Source organism: Nilaparvata lugens, chromosome 4, assembly GCF_014356525.2.
Source record: "Nilaparvata lugens isolate BPH chromosome 4, ASM1435652v1, whole genome shotgun sequence".
NCBI classification, from domain to species: domain Eukaryota; kingdom Metazoa; phylum Arthropoda; class Insecta; order Hemiptera; family Delphacidae; genus Nilaparvata; species Nilaparvata lugens.
The window spans coordinates 69,666,046-69,686,984 of record NC_052507.1 but is presented as its reverse complement, the minus strand read 5'-3'; the positions used below and the strand labels follow the sequence as shown (position 1 = coordinate 69,686,984).

Here is a 20,939-nt window from a genome sequence, read left to right as displayed (position 1 = left end):
CTCGATGTCCTGCAGTGCTGAAGCACAGCGTCCTTTAGCAGTGCGAAAGCACAGTGACTCTTGCAGTGTGGAAGCATGGCGTTCTCCTTGCAGTGCGGAAGCACGGCATCTCCTTGCAGTGCAGAAGCATGGCGTCTTGATGTTCTGCAGTGCGGAAGCATGGCATCCTTTAGCAGTGCAAAAGCATGGTGACTCTTGCAGTGTGGAAGCACGGCGTTCCTCTTGCAGTGTGGAAGCATGGCATCTCCTTGCAGTGTGGAAGCACGGCATCTCAATGTCCTGCAGTCCAGCACAGCATCCTTTAGCAGTGCAAAAGCATGGTGACTTGCAGTGTGGAAGCACGGCGTCCCCCTTGCAGTGCGGAAGCACGGCGCCCCTAGCAGTGCAGAAGCACGGTATACCCACACAGTGCAGAAGCATGGCACAGCTTAGCAGTACCTCTCTAAGAAGGCCAGGCCGAGAACGTGGCCAGATGGCTTACTGCTTTTCCCTTTGACAGTGTCGACACACCGTCACCGGTTGGTGAGGATCCAACCTGGTGCCCAGATGTTTGTACGGTCTTCTGTGACCGTCAGGGAGGCGACAGTATGTACTCGGTGCTTTGGGACATATGTCAGAGACCCCCCTCACGGCAGACACCAAGTCGTTCCTGTTCCTCTCACTCCATGCCCAACCCTGTTAGGCAGTGCAAAAGCACAGCCCCTCTTACCTAAAAGAGGGAAGCATTTCTCCAAGGTGCTCAAGACCCTGTTCCAACCCCCGACTTGAACGAGGGTGGTTGACGGACGCCCCACCAAGCCTCCTGTCCCCTGCTGCGGCCCACCCCAGACGCCGACTGAGTCTAGCCGGCCCAGAGTGACACTGGGAATTCTGATAGAAGAAGGTGTGGGCATAAATCTACTCAGACCATCAAGCCTGGTGAAACCAGTAAATTTTATCACCCTTGGGCTGGACCCTATATGGTTACCCAGAGAATGTCCCCAGTAAACTACATGATCAAGATGACTGATGGTCGACAAGTGAACGTACATGTGAACAGATTGAAGCCATGCATGAAACCAAAAGATGTAATCAGAAGCAAAGAACCAGTGGTGGGAGCTAACAAACCTGAAAACCCTGCTCAGGAAAGAAGGCAATATGCCAGAAGAAACTGATGACGAAGAGGAAGTTGAATATTGGCCTCCTTATACAGAAGAAAAAGACAGTCCTGCTGTGGATGACAGGCTGGGAAGACTAGAAACAGAGACACTGGTTCCAGAGCCCGAGAGAGAATTGGAGCAAGAAGAGATGGATGAGATTGATGAAGATGCTGAAGATGATGTGTTCGAGCATGTACCATCTCCCCCAAGCCCATGCTCTCCTGATTGTTTGAGAGGGGACACTGAATACCTACCCCATGGTAGACATCTGACTTGGACTCGGACTTCACCCTATCTGTTAGGGAGTAGGGCAAACACCCTTGTTTAATTCCTCACCTCGGCCCTGGAGTTCTGCAAGATGAGATGAGTCACTGTCATTCAGAAGTTATCTAGACAAGCTGAAAGCAATACCAACTTTGTTAGACAATTAGCTAAGTTGAAAGAAAATACAAAATTTTATAAAAATGGATGGAAGGATTAGGAAAGCACTCAGAAGTAATTGAATCTTGCTTGATACTATTGTTACCATAACTGGTAAGTTTCAGGGTTTAGAATTAGCAATAGTAGCTAGTTTATAGACTTATCCAAGAGGTGTCTCAGGGCAAATTGAGTGAAAAGCTTATTACTCCTTCAGAGTTGAATCAGATACTTGTAAGGATGCATTCTAGCTTGCCTCAAGAATTAGGGCTCATTGCCAGCACTAATGAAGTATACTCTTATAATCAAGCCTCTTGTACACATGCCTTGTCTCTTGCTGGGGTGATCCAAATAATAGTCAATCTGCCATTAACTGTGGCTTGGCGTCGTTTCACGGCATACTGTGCCATTCCTTTTGCAGTTGCTGACACAGCCCCAAGGTTGGCAACCCGGTACCAGCTGGAGAGGAGCAACATTTTGATGAGTGAGGACCGTCAGCTGGGTACCCGCCATCGGGTACCTGAGGGGTACCTGAACCATTGCCGACCTGGAGTACTGGCCATTTGTCCAGCCACCCACACCACCTCACCTGCCTCAACACCTTGTACCTGGATGAGCAGGAAGCCACTCAACGACTGTGCTGCAGGATAGCCATCCTGGGCACACCTGAGGATGCATGGGACTGGAACCACTATCACCATCACTGGTTGTACAGTGTAACCAGTGAGCATCACCTCATCTCACACTGCAGCCGAGGTGACCAATCTGAGACATCTGAACTCATCATCCATGGCCTTGGTGAGATAGCCACATCAGAGGGTTGCTCCCTCAGAACCGACTCATATGAACTTCTGCCGACCACCAGACATGCCGGCGAGACTCACCTTGAAAAAGGGTGATGACAATGTCAATCCCTAAGGCCTTGGTCCTCAGACACACCAACACCATCCCAGGCCTCGAGTTGCAGAGCCTACTCAAAGACCTGCCAGCTGCAGAACCCCATTGGCATGGTCCCACTGGTCTACCAGAGATTCCCCTGGAGAGACTGCAGAGGAGGATGGATGACATCCACCTGGAGCAAACCCAGAACCCAAGTTGCCTCTGGTGGCTGCTACCCAGCACCACATTGCTGCTGGCCACTATTGTGGCGATTGTCCACTTCCGCAATTGCTTACCCAGATGTCTTCGACCCAGGTGTCATCCAGAACCCCAGAATAACAACGCAGAGATTGCTTCAACTGCCAACCCAGAGACCCAGCCCAGATTGAGCAGACCAGATACCCCTCGGCCCAACTATGCCTTGCCACTGCTGCCTATCCGGCCAAGACCTGGACAAACCACATGCTAGATGCACCACTGACCTTCTACACATGAGCATCAGGGAGATGGCACCCAACGTTGGACCACTGATGGCAGCCACCACACCCCAGCCAAGCCTCTTCTTCCAAGGGGGGAGAGTAGTGTAATATATGTGGTTACAATTGATGTATTTCAGATTTAATATGAAAAAAAGCTCCTCAGCATGTTAGAATGTATTGTATTTATTCCAATTGTAGCTACTGCTGACTCATTGTGCCTCATATTGTGCTACCAGCCAAAAGAAAATGTGTAGACTGCTTTAGGAGAATTACTTTGCAATCAATGAAACAATTAACCGTGCTGAATTTATCATATGATTTTGCATAGTCGCTGAATGAGCAGTATTGAATAACTATGAACTAATTCTACCTCAATGAAACTCCTTTATTGAATTAGACAATGTAGCTTGACTATTTAATTAGAGAATTTTATTGAAAGAATTCAAAATTATGGCAATGCTCTGCTTAGCTAGCAGTCCATAATTACAAATTGTATTCTCAAAAGCCTGTCACAATGGACTTTTGTGCAATCCCATGTCACATTCTGTGGTCACTGACTCTTGTTCCAATATTGTACCATTTTGGCAATTTCTGTTGTGTTGGGGGGGGGGGGTTAGCCGTTGTTCGGTGATGACAACAAATCCGAGGTTTCTTGATCGATTCGGGAACCCTAACCGATTATTCTAATTCCAAACGTCACCTGAAGAAGACCAAGAAGCAGCGACCAAGGGAGGATGGAGTGGACAACTGTGAGGGTGTACATTGTGGCTGGTGAGTCCCTAATTCATTATTAAGCTTGAGCCACCCATTGTTTCATTTTGACCAGTCCAGTTTAATCATTATAATTCCCTATAAATTAATAATTAATTCATTTTTCCATTTCATGTAGTTAATGATGTTCTCTATTAGTAGTTGATTTATTTTTCCATCTTGTGTGGTTAATGACATCCTAAATCATAGGTTAATAAATTTATTTTCCCATTTTGTGTAGTTAATGATGTTCTAAATTGATAGTTAATTTATCTTTCCATTTTGTGATGTTAATGACGCTCTAAATTATTAGAAACTTTTTTCCTTTTGTGTAGTTGATGACATTCTAAATCATAAGCTAATTCATTAGTTGGATTTTGTAAAGTCTCACCTTTGATATTGATTCATTTAGGGACTTGGTGTGTAGTCCTTTGTCAAGCAAAGAGCGGATTGATAAATGAATAGACATTATCTTCATTATCATTAAATTGAATTAGTATTATTAATACAAACAAACTTTAATTTTGATAATACCGATACTCCCTGAGAAGATTGTTGTCACAGTATATTTACTACTTTGAACTTAATCGAGTATTATTATTGATATTATATTATATATTATTGATCCTATTCGCCCTTTGGGGAGAGAGCACTCAGGAAGGGCTACTAGTTTAACCTTCTGTTGTTCTTACTAATATCATCTTATTTGCTGCGTGTATTAGATTTATTTTGCTTTCTGATCCCACGAAATTCATAGTTCTGATTGACCAATCTTTATTCATTCGAGCTACTAGTTTTATTACATAAAATTCATTCAGTATTTATTACATAAACTACTAGTTTAACCTTGTACCGGTACTGTTGTTTATACTAATATCATATCATAACTAGATTTATTTTTCTTTCTAAATGCACAAAATTCATAGTTCTTTTGACCAATATTTATTGATTTATTTGTGTCAGATTGAATTATTGAGCTGAAATAATTAGTTCTTGGTTTGATTACCTTACTTGTGTCCCATTAAATTATTAATCTTAATGGCTTCAACTTTAATCATTAATTTATATGATTAATTCAATTACGAACTTTGTCTTTAATCTTCCATTTTGTTTTGTTTGAGTGAACTTCACTAGTAACTGGAGTTTTGATTATAAAGTTGATTTTATTATAGACTTAATTTATTACTATTTTGAATTTATTCATTTCTCTAGTCTATTGAGTTGTCCGAAGCTCAGAGATTACCTATTATTGTTGGAAAGCCACTCGCCAACCATTTTACAATTTTCGAGACCGTTGATATGTCCTATACTGCACGGCCAATGCCCCGAGATTGATCTTAGTATTTTCTGTTTAGATTTGAGAATATTTTTATTTTGAGTTTATCATGTTGCCACTTGTTCCTCTTTATTTTGTGGAATAAAATCGTTAACACTAATGTTGCCATAATTTGTGTTTAGATTTGAGAATATTTCTATTTTGAGTAGGCCTATGTTGTGTTGCCACTTGTTCCACTTTAATTTTGTGGGATAAAATAGTTAATAATATTGTTGCCATATTTTGTGTTGAGATTTAGGAACACTTATATTTTCATATTGTTGGGTTGTCACTTGCTCTTATTTGATTCTGTGGAATAAATCTGTGTTAAAATCTTCTGGTCGTCCTCACTGTATTCAACCAGCGTCCTGCACAGTCCAACCCCACCAGAAGAGAACAGAATTCTGGGAGTCATCGACCCCAGCTGATTACACCACTAGTAGTTCCGTGAACAGTAGACCTCGCGCAGCTATTGCCTCCTCTAATTGACCGACGTAGTGAGGACTATGTTTTAACTCGGATTATTTTGTCTTGTCGGATTCTTTATCATGCTCATTCTTAGGCATTTACTGTTATTTCGGATTCAATATTAAATCGTTGTATTGTTTTCTTTACCCTGACTTATCATTTGGCATACCATTGATCACATCTTCTTCTTTGGCTGTGCCTTATCCCATTCAAATGGGGTCGGCATTCCTTCCTCTTAGTCTGCCTCTCCACAAAGCCCTATCCAATGCTTCCTCTCTCCTCTCCAACCACTCTCTCGCAAGTCAGCAGCTATTCTATCTCCCCACCTCATCCTAGGTCTACCTCGTCCTCTTACACCATCCAAAACCAAATCCTGCACTCTTCGTCGTCCAACATCATCCTCCTCCCGTCGCTGTACATGCCCAAACCACCTCATCCTTGACTCCTGCATTTTCATTCCCAGAGGTCCAACTTTTACAGTGCCTCTGATCAATCCATTTCTTATTTTATCTCTTCTTGTAGCCCCACACATCCATCTTAACATTCTCATCTCAGTCACTCCCATCTTTTGTTCCTGTTTCTTTGAAATAGGCCATGTTTCCGTTCCATACAGCATAGCTGGCCTCACAACTGATCTATACACTTTACCCTTCATTTGACAATTCACTCTCTTATCACAAAGAACACCACTCATTTTTCTCCAGTTTATCCATCCACAATTTATTCTATGCTGTGAATAAATAAACTTATTTATTAATTTATCAATTCAAATAAATTGATCACATCATTGGTACTTTAATATTTTTTTCAGATAAAACAGAATCCTTTTACAATCAACGATAATCATTGATTGTACAACGATTGATACCTTAGAAATTTTATGTTGTTTGGGTCATTTCAGAAAAACTACTAATTCCCAATTCATCAGCAATTTATTAAATATTACATTACATCTCAAAATTACAGTCCACTCTTTGCATGACTCAAATGTATCAGTCCCACCAAAGACGAATCATCATCGACCGAACTTAGTGAGGTCTATGTTTTAACTCGGATTTTCTTTTCTGTCTACGTGTGTATCAACGCGTTGATAGAATTTTAAGAGATTTGGCAGGAATATTCCTTTCTTAACTGCGCGTCGATGTATACACAATGTTTTTTGAAATTTTGCATTTTAAGGATAATATGAAAGGAAAAGGAATTTCCTTCATACTCCGATACCACTATATAAATCATCTACTCTGAAGATAGACTATTATAGTCTGATTAATCAGACTATGGAATAATTATTCATAATCAATCAGCTGACAAGTGGATTACGGTATTCATTGCATGCATTACGCAGATGTCTGGAGAAGTCGGTAAACATGTGATATCAGATACTTGTGGAAAACTGCGTGAGGTGTACTGTTCACAGAACTACTAGTATTTTGAATTATTAGTTTATAAAAATTGACTTAGTAATTTTGTCATTGTAGTTGGCAAAACGCCCACTGAAGCACCGAAGTTCAATCCTGGTTTTGATTTTCAGTTTGTTGTCTCATGACGCATCCATACGTTAGTGCAATGAAGGCCAATGACGACCAACGCCAGTGCAGTGTGTGGATGTGTGGACACTGGCCTTGGTCACATAGGCTGGGCCAGCTTACTGGATTAACATGTGGGCTGGGCATTAGGGCACAGAATGGAAACTTGTAATCAAACGCCTATCTAACCAATGCTTTTTACATGACGCAAATACTAGACACGTCACGTGACCTTGGGAAGTTCCAATCCTGGTCTTCCGATTGGCTCGTGTCAGTGAACGAGATCAATTGATCCGGATCATTAAAGTGATCCGAACCTACCATCAATACTATTACAATGCGGCCTAACAAGATGGCGGATTTTGGCGTCAGGGTACTAGCCAAGTTTCCATACTGTATGTATACTGTGATTAGGGTATGATCACATTGGATGTGTATTATGTGAAAGTGCAAGTCAGATCATGCATAAGCCAAAAGCAAAATATGGAAAGAGCCTTACAAACACAATGTGACTTGCATGTAGCTGCTCATACTGAACGTGACTATAGTCACTACCTCCGTAAACAAAGCCATAGTGCATTCTGGTGACGTCAGCACAGGTAGAAAAAATTGTTGATTTCAGCTGATCTATATCAGCTAGTGTTTTTATTGGTGTAGGAGCCCTACCTGTGCTGGCGTTACCATTAACCACCTGTCATGCACTATGGCTTTGTTTAATTACGGAGGTAGTGGTATAGTACTATAGTTTTTTTAAAGTATAAAATATATCACAGCTTGGGACAAGGAGGAATAGGTGTAATGAACAAGAACTATTCAAAACATGACATTGCACTGTTATGTCAAATTATTAAAACAGTAGTTTTATTGCATCAGAGACATTTAATCTATAAACAATAAATCATTTTATTTTGTTATAGGGTATTTATTGAAACATCATTGAATATTGATAATCATCAACCAGTGAAAGATTGTGAGAAAATTGAAGAATATTCATAATGAATGAAATGAACTTTGTTAATGAGATAATACAAAACTATTCTATTTTCTTACAGGTAGTTTGCATCATAATATCAAAGGACGACGTCTTAGATCAAATCAGCCACTGTAACAGAAACAAAATTTTATTAGAAACAAATACAAAATAGTAGTTTATACAACAGTTTTATAATGATGATCTTTAAAGCACGAGTTGGATGTAGAGTTAAGTTGGCTCAACTCACACTTACGCGACTCAGGTCGAGAAGAGGCTCGACTCTAGTCGAGAGCATGTGTTTTCAAATGGTGACGTCGCGGAGACTAGAATCGACTGGTCTGAGTGTCACCATTTGGAAACACATGCTCTCGACTAGAGTCGAGTCTCATCTCGACCTGAGTCGCGTAAGTGTGAGTTGAGCTGTGAAATGTTGAGGGGTACTCACTCTCTAGAAGAAGCGGCTGGAGCTTTGTTTAAGGACATGCATAAAACTTAATAAACTATAATCAACTAGAGAAATATGAGTTATGTTAAATTTCTTTAAAGTAATTGATGGTAAAAATTGAACTAATTTTGAAGTGCTATCTGTAGTTTCTCTATCCCCTGCTGTCTAGTCCGTACGCACTAGACCATTCACTGTCTATAAGAAAATAGATAATAATTATTATTGATAATTTATTATCATTGCTATTGCAGTGTTATTCTCTCATCCCTTATATATTTCTCGACTTACATAGTACAATATAACGAAAACATGGCATTTGATGCTAATTTTTATGGCTGATCCAGCCACAAAAAATTTAGGTTCCATTTCCTGGATACGCCACTGCGATGATTAACATATGTGTGTGCATAATTAACATGTACATGAATGTTCATCATACATGTCCTACCGTTAGTGGCCAACCATAGATACTGTTTTATAATTTAGAGTAGCACTCACCATTCATAGGCATTTCGTCGATCTGCGTGGAGTAGTACTGTTCGATGTCGCGCAGAATCCTGATGTCGTCGCTTTTGACAAAGTTGATGGCGACACCCTTGCGCCCGAAGCGACCCGACCGACCGATGCGGTGGATGTAGAGCTCACGGTTGTTGGGCAGGTCGTAGTTGATCACCAGTGACACCTGTTGCACGTCTATGCCTCGCGCCCACACGTCCGTCGTGATCAGCACACGACTGAAACACAACCAATCAAGTCATAAATAATACGTCACTCAATCAATCACGCATGACGTAATTTAATAATTAGGATCACAGCAGTCAGGCATGCGCAGTTGGCTTCCCTAACTCCGCCCGGTCACACACAAAAAATAGGTATCTTCTCATCACTTCAATAGTGTATACCGTTGCACACTAGTTAGGATGAGGAGTTGGCTTTTTGCTTTTAGATGGCAATAGGTGGGCCGTCCACTAGAACTGTTTTCGTCCGAACTAGCATCGGTCGAAAACTACCGAACGATCCCCCAACAAATAAAGCAATAGATGCTCGTCCATTGCAACGGGTTCATAGGCTCCAGCTGATCAATTTTCCGATCCGAATTGAATGGGATTTTCCGGCTCTAATCTGGCCCAACAAACTAGTCGAGCTGAGACAACAAAGTGTTCCTAACCTAAAATTGTTTCACAGTCTTGTTTGTTTTTTAAAGTTGTTCTGTTTCATAAAGTTGTAAAAACTATGGACAATGAAAAGTTGATAAGTTTGGTTCAAGAGCATGTTCCATTGTGGGATATGCGAGACAAAAGATATCATTGTTGTGATGATCAAAGGAATCTAGAAGAAGAAGAAGAAGAATATTTTATTTGCCAATGTACAATACAATAATGAGATGAAATACATTTTTACACATACTTGGCACAGCCATCAAAGTAAACTTGTGCGATGGCTGTGAGTTCATACAGGAAATTAAATTATATAAATAAAGAAATTAAAAGTAACAAAAATCCAATAGGTAGTACAGTGACAAAAAAAAAGAAACCTCATTCAACACATAACCAAAATGGAGCTGGTAACGAAATTATGAAACTATTAGAATTTAGGTAGTCTATAAAAAATATTCTGTTCAACCCATATATTTATTTCTTTAAGAAGTTTTTTAGTAATTTTTGTATTTATGAAAATAATTGGAACTTTGTTCGAAAATATATTACAAAAATAAGAGAATTGGTGTCTACACACCACTAACTTAATAAAATTTATATTAAAAATGTTTGATACTGCTGGTCGTGTTTGGTATGGTGTATGCCTTATTTCTAAATTACTTATATTTTTATTTAAATGCGAAACAATCTTTATCACATATAACTGCCTAAGTGTGGGTACCCTTAGTTCTTCAAAAATTTTCCTACTCGGGTATCTGTGAACAAAGATTGCTTGATAATGAATAACTAATTTAGTGGATATTTGTTTATTCGATTTTCAAAATCTCAACATAATCATTGTTTATGAAAAATTTTGGTGGCTATGATAGTAGTTAATTCAATAATTGGCAACTAGAGTGACGTAAACGGTTCCAATGAACGACTATATTCGACCGAATTAACGGCCGGCAGATTCGTCCGATCCAACGGCCGAACGGATTGGTTGAATACGGTTCCAGTGGACGGTTACCTATATGCTAGAATTATTTGATAATTTAAGAATTGAATAATAAATAGGCCTATTGTATCCAATGGACTTCAAGAAGCAACTGGAACTAGACGTAATGAAAACTGCACGTACTGAAATTGACTATCCGGGCTGGTCTTGATCAACAGATATATTGATGAAGTGGAAATGACCCAATAAAACCAGCATCAAGTCATAGGATTCCTTACAATGATAAATGGTCTACGTCACATGAACAGAACAGCGAAACATGTGACAATTCAAAATGTCTGGAGAGTGGCAGTCTTTCTTCTAGCATTTATTTCAATTTTCTTAAAACAGTCCTTTGAGGTGTCAGTTTTATTTTTCATACTTGTGAAAACTATACAATGACGAGAAACAAGTTGAACTAAATGTCATAGGATTTTATGTTCTAGCGTTGTTGATTTATAGAGAACTAACTTATAAATTTAAATGAAAGGCTTCGAATTTATCAATACATGCTAAAATGTAAGGTTGGTAACTCAGCTGCTCAGCTAGCCATTGGACATTGATCCCGTGCTTCATCTCTAAACCATCAAGGTCCATATGCAGCAACTCGGTTTAAATGGAGATATTATATCAACAGTTTGTTCTAACCCGGAATGAAACACATTATAATAAATGCAACCATACATACATGTAATCGTGGATTAGCATTAAAGGTATATAGTGCAAATGGCCACTGACAGTCAACTTCATGCAACGGAAATTCAGGTTCAACTTGGAAAAGCAGTGTGGACAGAACAAAATGATATCGTCCAGTTATGACGTCAAGTTTACATGGCGAAAAACAAAACTAAAAACTGAGTTTCAAGTGAATAAGTCGATGAATAAATTGATAATTACCTGGTGCCTGATCTGAATTCTTTCATGATGGTATCTCTCTCATTCTGAGGCATATCACCATGCATAGAACTGACTGTAAAGTTGGCTTCCCTCATTTTTTCTGTCAACCAATCCACCTAGAAAAATATTAATTATTAAATTCTTATAAATAGAAACTGAAGATGGAAATGCTAAGTGATATTAAAGTACAATCGTGCAAGATTAAAAAAGTTAGGTTTATGCCAGCTCGACTGTCAGCTTGATGATGAGACCTGTGTGGCCACCATACCATGGTCCTGTACCAAAACTGACTACATTTCAGCGTTTTTATTTCATTAAAACAGTTTTCTTGGAAGCTAACTCAAGTTTCAAACATTGAAATAATATTCCTCGATCTAGAGTCAAGTGATTTGTCAAATATATTCTTCGTTCAATACAGCGAAAATCTGAAAATGCTACAGAAGTCATGAAACAAATGGTTGTTATTATGGAATGATACACATACACTTAATTTGATCAAACATATTATATTTTTTTTCGCCACACTTGGATGTAATGAGCTGGTTTACGTGCGTCATATTGAGGCCGAAAGTGATTGTTTTCCGACCAGGCCGGTAAAACTTTACGGCCCTAGGGCTGTAAAATGACCTTGAATAACAGCTGATCGTGTCCGATCTCACAAAAATCATAGAGAGATAATCTCATAACAACTGTAATAATCTATATAATATGTATCGTGAATCGCGGTATTATGTCTATAATATATTTTATAAATTACTGTTTCATAATTTAATATTTATTATTGTGTTTTTGATATCAAACAATAGAATACGATGATATCTCCATAGCCTCAACAATATAATGTTAGCTGCATTGTCCATTGTCAGAAAGGTACATATCGCAAGTATTTAAAAGTGAAGAATCGAATTTGAAATCAAAGTACAATAATTGTATCAATATTTAAAAGTGAGGTAGAGTAATATTTGTTTCTTTTTTATTATCGAATTCCACTTCTTAATGCAATACAATCAACAATAATAATAAGAAAATACAGCAGAGATCTGAAGTTTAAGGTAAGCCTACTGGTGAAACTCAGCATTGACTAAAAATTCCTAGTAATTTTTCCGTAACTCATTATTAAAACTTTTAGATAATTTTTCTTCAATATTAAACCATATAGAGAAAACATTAGGCCCACTCAAGATTGAATCTTCGAATGTTTTCAGAGCAATATTTTGTTGTGAAAATGAGCCATGACTGTTGTACGCTTTTTAGTAGTGAAGTAATCTTCTTTAGAAGTCTAGTTCACAGTACAGCATTACGTGTACGCTAAGTGTTATCAGTCAGGCTCCCACATTCATCAATACGCAATAGCCGAGAGCATAAAGGCGTGTAGCTCAGTGAAAACAAACACGATCTAGGTTCGAATCTCGGTCAATGACATTTTTTTTTGTCGATGAATTTCGACTTTTATTAGCTATTTTTTATATTAGTTACCGTAATTTAAATTTCAATCAATTATTTAGATATATTTTGAGACAAAACTGTGAAATATGCAAATATATTAATTTTTTCATCACATTATTTCAAAATAGTAATGAAAATTCTATTCCATGAGATATTGCACCGGGCGCAAAGCGCGAGCTCAAAAAATTCAAACAATTATTCGAAATATTAATAGTATAAAAATATGGTCACTATTGTAAATTACTAATTAGTAATATTGAAATTAATTGACAGTAAAAGTTGTCATAACCAAGATTCAAACTATCAAAATAGGCTGTTTGAATTTTATTTATTTTTCAATTTCTTATATATTGGGAAGTTTTTTTTTTTTGGTGTGGCGAAAAATAGCGTTCGCAACACGGGCAAAAATGTTTTTCCGGCTCTCGAACGCTTCAAGTTCTCGACTTCGTCTCGAACTTGAAAACCGCGATCTCGAGCCGGAAAACGTACATTTTCGACCCTAGGTGCGAAATATACTATTACCTATTACGAACTGCGATGTAAACACTTAATATTAATCAGTTCATTGCTGACATCCGACATGCAGTTTACACTGAGCACTTCAATTTTGAAGAATACACTTCAACAAATGCAAGAAAATATTTTTTTCCTTACATTTAAAATCAACGACAGAAGGACGGTAATGGAGTGAAAAATAGATGGTGCCCCAAGTTTTAAATGCCAGGCTAACTCATTAATATTGAATAGTTATCAAAATGGCACTAAATGCAAATGACTATAGTGAGGTGCACGTTACTATACGTTACGTGACTATAGTGAGGGCAGTGTTTGATTAGCAATGGTATTGCTATCCTTGTCTATCATTCAACAAAGCGGATAGCGCTATTTCTTTCTCCCTTTGCTCTGTTGCCAGATCGTCTTTTAACAATGTAGAATTAATCGTATACTATTAAACGAGCAACTTCTGTTTTTATGTTTAGATGTTTATATGTTTGTATTTCACCGGATCTCGAAAACGGCTCTAACGATTCTCACGAAATTCAGAACATAGTAGTATGAAGAACATATAATATGAAGATTCGATTGAACTAGGTCTCTTCCCTTGGAAAACTCGCTGAATGACATTAAAAGGATAATTATGAATCATCCTTGGAAAAACAGCTGATAATAATTATTATTTCGTCGTCTGTTGGGGATGGAAGTGAGTGAGCGAGTTCATGTGTGTGGGACTGTGTCAAAATTATGACTCAGCTGTTGAACTTTTGTAATCATTCAATCAGTTAGTTAGTGCCAGTTGCAAAAAAGCCGGGTTATTTTCAATCCTGATTAATTCCAGTAGATCCATCTTTTTGAAGTGGTCTTCTCTGATTTGGTTCACGTGAAGTTAATCTGAATTAAAATCTAACCGGCTTTTGTGCAACTGGGCCTTTGTGAGGGAAATTTTTGCCTTCCCTTTGGGAAATAATCTCTATTTACTGTGATTAGATAGAACATTTCTGTATGAATGTTATTATAATTTCTTCTTTCGTAATACATTTTTTATGCTTTTGTACTCCAGAGCAAAGCTCGGTCCACGATATTAATTAATTAACAAAATATTGTATCTTTATCATGAACATTCATTTCGAAGTTATTGAAAAATAAAATATAGGCTTAATTGATTAAACAAAAATGAACTAAAATATTACATCAATAAACCTGTATCAGCTACCGTCTGTAGAAGGCATTGACAAGACAGAGGATCGGCAACATTTTTCTCCTATATTTCTCCACTGCCATTATAACGTGGACCTCACTATATATGAAAATAACAGTGCAAATATTATCTCAACAACCAATGCGATGATAATGACACCAAATGCGGATGAACTATTCGAAAATAACAATACAAAACTAGTAAATAAAATAGTTAAAGAAGTCTGTAAATTTAGTTGTTTTTTTGTCGAAATAAAACTTATTATTATTTTAAAAAAAAGATTACATATTAATGAAATTGAAGAGTAATTGTTGATACATTTTGATAATCGTTTTGAAATAATCATTTTGATAATAACTTATAAACAAAACACACACATATAATATTGTCAACGGATAAGACACAAGGCTTGGACTTACTTTTCGCTTAGTATTGCAGAAGATGACAGCCTGTGTAATAGTGAGTGTGTCATACAGGTCACAGAGTGTGTCAAACTTCCATTCTTCGCGTTCAACGGCAACAAAGAACTGCTTGATTCCTTCCAGTGTCAGTTCATCACTGTGTCAAACAAAAAAAAAACAGTTAATTTTTATTAATTCATATAATAAATTAATTTTTGAAGTTAGATTAAAATATGCCTATACATAGAATATTTAAAATGATTTTCTTGATTAGCTTGGAATCAATAATGATCGTAGTGGCCATAATCAATTGGTTTAGACCCTGGCTTTGTAAACGAAAGGTCCCGGGTTCACCACAACCTACCAATACATTTTATAATTAAAAAATGAATTGGAAATTCTGATGAAATTAATTTTTACAACTAGCTAGAAAAGACTTACCGTTTTACAAGGATTCTGATGGGGTCAGTCATGAATTTGCTGGTCATTTCCAAAATTTCATGGGGGAGTGTAGCAGAGATCAGACAAACCTGGAATGAAAAATCAGCTATTTAGATTAAATTTTTAATTACTACAATACACTCATCAATGGATATTATGAGAGTAGAGGAAATAGTGTAATTGAAATAAATGAAAATACTGTATACTAATACTCGTGGATATACTCAGGTGATTCTAGGCAGTATGAAAAAAATACAAACCACCTCCTGACAGCCAAAATGATCCAGTTTTTTTTAAATATATTACATTGAACCTCTTCAAAATATCAAGTTATCAAGCTAAAGTGTAATGTTTTAGCTATTCAACTGTTTGGTGTGAAAAGACTTTCCAACTTTTTTAAACCCTGTATTGGAACTTAAAAATTAGCAGGCTGTACTAGATGAAGCTAGAGAAGTGATAGATAAGAGAAATTATAACTTGCGTAAACATGCGAAATCGAAAATTCTAACCTAAATTCGCTCAAGAACGCACACGAAACGAACCAGCAAAACAACAAGTCATTTTTGCGTTAAACTAATGTACATCAGTGATACCCACTTAGGTATTTCCCACCTCAACTTGAACAAAAGATGATTGAGAATAAATAATGTCATATACAGTAACTAACTCCCGAGTGAAGAAATTAGTCTAACATCAAAATCAAATCAAATATGATTCTTGATTACTTATAATTATTCAATTTCCATGAATGAGAATATCCATTTTCCTTGAGAGCCAAGGTCTATAAATACAGGTCATGACACAATCCCGTGATGCTTTGCAAAATCGCAATTTGATTTGATTTTATGAGGTTTTAGTTCACCAATTTTCAAATTTAACAGCTGTTATTATAGATTGAACAACATGATGTGTTATTGTTATTTTGTTATATTGTTCAAGGAATATTGCTTGGCTTTGAATTGTAAAATAAATTCTTCCGACAGAATAATAATATTTAGATTTCAACTACGAACTGAATTGTTGGATTTTAGATGTAATTGATTGGGAACTTCAAACTGTTTTTGAGGTTAGCCTTTTGTCCCAATGCCTTATGAATCATAACAAGTTACAAGAATAAGAACAATTTTCAATAATAAAAAAAATGAATTATTGAACCATTTACTTTTGAAATTCCATTATTAAAAAATCGAAAACCTGAATTTACATATTAGTCCAGTCACTATATAATCCCTTATATATATACACACATATATATATATATATATATATATATATATATATATATATATATATATATATATATATATATATATATATATATAACCCCTTTTTTATGTCTATTTCGACTGGACTATATTATCTGAACCAGAATATTGTTTTTAAAAAGCATAATGCATGATTTTGTTATGAGCAGATTGGAATTTCAAATGTAGCACCATGAACACCCCACATAATGGCCGCTCCATAAGGAACACGAGTATCATACCTGTATTAAAAATACACCTGTATTATAGACCTTGTTGAGAGCCGGTAAAGTAGAGAGCGCTCTACCGTACAGTACTAGTACTAGTGTGTTCACTTGGATGGAGTCCAAAATGGTCATATTCTCTCCATGCAAATCGTACATAGTCACAGTTTCAGCCGTTGACTGACTGAAAGATGTTGACATTGTAGAAGATAGCGCTATTCCCGGACTCACAGCCGAACGCCCCACTGTGTCCACTGTCAGCTTCATTTCAAGCGCAGATCATTGATCTCATTTCCACGGACTTTTTCGGCTTATTAGATTCAAATACAATTTGTAAAAATGTATAATTCAGATGATTTTTTTTTCAAAAGATTGAAGGAAATTTAAAAAATGGAATTACAATTGGAGGGTGGCGTCCAAGAGTCCTAATGGACGAGCCGCCACTGCTAATACTAATTTCAAGTAGAAAAATAGAAAGAAATAACATCGATCAACAATTAAATATTAATAACGATCAAAACTGACCTGAGTTGCTGGTGGAAGATATCGATATACGTCGTATATTTGCTCTTTGAAACCTTTATTCAGCATTTCATCGGCTTCGTCCAGTACCAACATTTTTATGTTCCTTGTCCTCAGAGCGCGTCTCCTAATCATATCTGCAAATACAGAATAACACAATTATTCAAAATCAATTTGGCAGTAACTTATTGTACTTCAGTTCTTAAATGAATCCCAGCATAAAAATAAGGCTTTTTGAAGAAGAGAAAAAGTAGGAAATATTTATTGGAAATCTACAAAATAAATAACTAATATCATGATTTTAGGAAACTAATCCTGTAAGAATGAAGTATTCTAAAAAAATACATTGGATCTCAAACATGTTTGAAGTTGATCAATGTAGCATTTGAAAAATAAAATACAAAATACCAAATGCAGTCTCTAAGGTGGAATAACTAGGCCGTTATCACCTGTTTCCTCAATACTCTTTGTTAATCTTAGTCAGTTGCAAGAATTGTATGGTGATAATTTCGAATAATTAATTAAACCTTTGACAATTATTACATTACATTGAAGTCAACAATATCATTTAAATAAACATCTACTGCATTTGGAAAATTCCAAAAACCTTGAATAGACTCACTTAAAAATACCGAGTAAGTTTTTAGTCAAAACTATGAGCATCAATGTTTTTAGTTCCTTACAAATATATTAATAACGGGAATAAAAGTGACTAGAGGTGAAAAACAAAGCTACATACCAAATACTCTTCCAGGTGTTCCAGATATGACATGTTGACCAAAATCCAATTTTCGCAAATCTTCTCCCAAACCTGTTCCTCCAATACAGGAATGACAGTGAACATTCATGAAATTACCAAGAGCAAGAATGACCTGAGAAAAACAACAACAATTTAAATAATAGCGAGATGGAACAGCAAAGTTAAATCTCAATATTTATCATTTCGATTCGAGTGAAAATTGATAAATTCAAGTTGAAAGGTTGCAGTATGCAGATAGCAATTAGAGAGCTCCCTCTTAGCATAGAATAGAATGACTTTATCATTTTTTTTAAATGACACAAAGACTATACAAAAAGTCGAAATGACACACTGTACATTCTCAGTTTTCTTGTTACCAAGTTAAATCGTTGCCAAACAATAATACTCCTTCCCGCTTTATAATCCTTCGAACTTATCATCAGATCTTCAGCATCCGCGTGAAACACGAGGCCTAAGGTGAGATGAATCTTGAAATGGTTTCCAATAACTTGAAAATCCAACCCGGATGATTACAGAACTTCTACCCTGGAATCTCACCCACTCGTAAGCTGGGACTCTTATTTAATCTAATGAACAAATCTTATTAAATGAAACCTTTAGATGGACAATTTGATTTATTAAGTGTCCTAGAAACCGGACCCTAGGCTATGATATGTTAAGTTATGTTATGCTTGAAGGGACGGATTCAAGGATCTAAAGGTTCAAAGAACCTCACACGTCAACCGGAGTCCCAAGTACGTTATTTGGGCAAACCAATACCTGTGTCCTTTACATGATCCAGGAGTTTTCACTATACTAGCTACCCATTCATCACCTGGTTGCTTACAGCCAAACAGAGCCCTTCTCCCTGCCCCTAGTCTTTCGCAATCCAGTGTGATATGCTTGGCAGTCTCTCCAAACTGATTGGTCCTCGTGATCCAAGTGAGTTCCACTCCTGGCCTTTTTTGAAGGTCCTTCCGCTGAGGGAGGGGTCGCCAAATTGCCTCTAGGGCGCCTGGCCACCCTCGACTCAGCATTTTGATCGACGTTTGTGCCTGGAGTTTCACCCATCTCTGGTCTCTTGGTTTATTTCTTTTTGCCCCTCCGAGACTTTGCAGGATCAAAAGCATCACCTCTCCCAAGGAGTTTTGCCTTGATGGCCGCCCTTCTTTGATCAGTAGAAGCCTTCTCAATGTTGATAGTCTCTACATAATTATTCATAAATTTATTAATTTATGAATTGGCAATAAAAATAAATAAATAAATAAATAAGAGTGCAACAGAACCTCATGTGTTCCTGAAGCACCAATTTCAGATTGAGTAACCTGCCCTGATGGGGCAGATCCCGATGGGTTTGAAGGTAAGGCAACTTCTGGAGTTGCCTTGGGGTTTGGTTTGTTCATGTGGTTCCCACGAATAGCTACGGAAGTGGATTCGACCCAGAGCCCAACATGTCCAGGCAAGGCTAAATATACTACAGGAGGGCGCCTGGTATCCTGCAGGCACCGATAGAGACAACATATAAAAGCACCACCTATCAGCACGGTCCACATCACACCTTGGGTTGGCCTATGAAGAAGTAAGAATATGGCCTAGGAAGGCCGACATATAGAAAAAGGAAGAAAGAATGACACAAAGCCAAGTCAATGGAAAAAGTGCCATTCTAGAAATGAAAAGTTCCAAAGCATATTAAGAAGAAGAAAAAGGGTTTTGGAAGAGAGGCTTTGAAAAGGGGGTCCCTTTTAGTCGCCTCCTTCGACAAGCAGGGATACTGTGGGTGTATTCTGGTTTTCAAAAAATTCTTGTGTACGATGTTCGACTTAAAGCTCCCCCAACCCACAGAGGGCAGAGACCCTAGGCTAAGGTGAAAGAATGGTTGCTAGCGAGATGCCTATATAGTCATCACAACCTGTTTGAAGGCTGATTATCCTTTACATTATTATGAATATTGCTTATGAAAATTATGAAATATTATTTATATTGAATTATATGTATGACGATTTTTTTTGAATAGACAATGACATTAATATATTAATTAATAAATAAATTAAATGAAAAACTGAACCAACCTTTTGTATCTGTACGGCGAGTTCTCTGGTGGGTGAGAGACACAACACCTGGGCATCGCGCAACTGAGTGTCCAAAGTCTGCAGAATTGCAATGGAGAATGTGGCTGTTTTACCAGTACCCGATTGAGCCTGAGCTATCACGTCTCTGCCTTTCACTATCGGCTTGATAGCTCTCTGTTGGATTGCTGAAGGCTTTTCGAAACCTGTAAGTGAACATACAAATATGAGTTGATTGGGTAAGATACAAGCCGTCGTCTGGTTTCAATTTAAAAAAACTCTATCATTACTGAATAGTGAAGTGGATGACTTCATTGTTTATATGTGTGACTTGTGTTAGATAACATTTCTATCGTAGCGCCATACGCTAAATAATAAATAAGTGAAGTGGAATGTTCAAGATGACTTTAGCTTTATCTCTGAGGAATTCTCCTTTCTAGGTACAAACTTTACTAATAGCGGCTTCAATAAAGCAAATTATAAAGCAATAAGAGATATTAAAATTAAAGTTAATGTGTAAACTATTGAAACGAAATAATATTATTAATCACTTAAACAAATAAATAAATGTTATTAATACAAATATGGAAATAAATTCACAGTACAATGAGTCATAATAGTTATTTGTGCAACTAGTGTGCAAAGTAACAGTTTGCTGCACCGAAAGAAACGTTTACGCACGAGCCGTAGGCGAGGGCGGAATGGTTTCTTGAGTGCAGCGGAGGAACTTTGCGCACGT

At 37.3% G+C, this 20,939-nt stretch overlaps 1 protein-coding gene across 1 annotated transcript; it reads right to left on the bottom strand.

Moving 5' to 3' along the window:
* Positions 1-7,987: 7,987 nt before the first annotated feature.
* LOC111044050 (eukaryotic initiation factor 4A-III) lies at positions 7,988-20,406 on the bottom strand (the record flags this gene model as incomplete). The annotated part of the gene is given in 8 exon segments (XM_039426339.1): positions 7,988-8,075; positions 8,890-9,125; positions 11,422-11,537; positions 14,983-15,121; positions 15,406-15,494; positions 17,399-17,532; positions 18,135-18,267; positions 20,204-20,406. Coding segments are annotated over 8 exon segments (1,067 nt in total), but the record flags the coding sequence as incomplete, so codon positions are not given.
* Between the last annotated feature and the right edge of the window lie 533 nt (positions 20,407-20,939).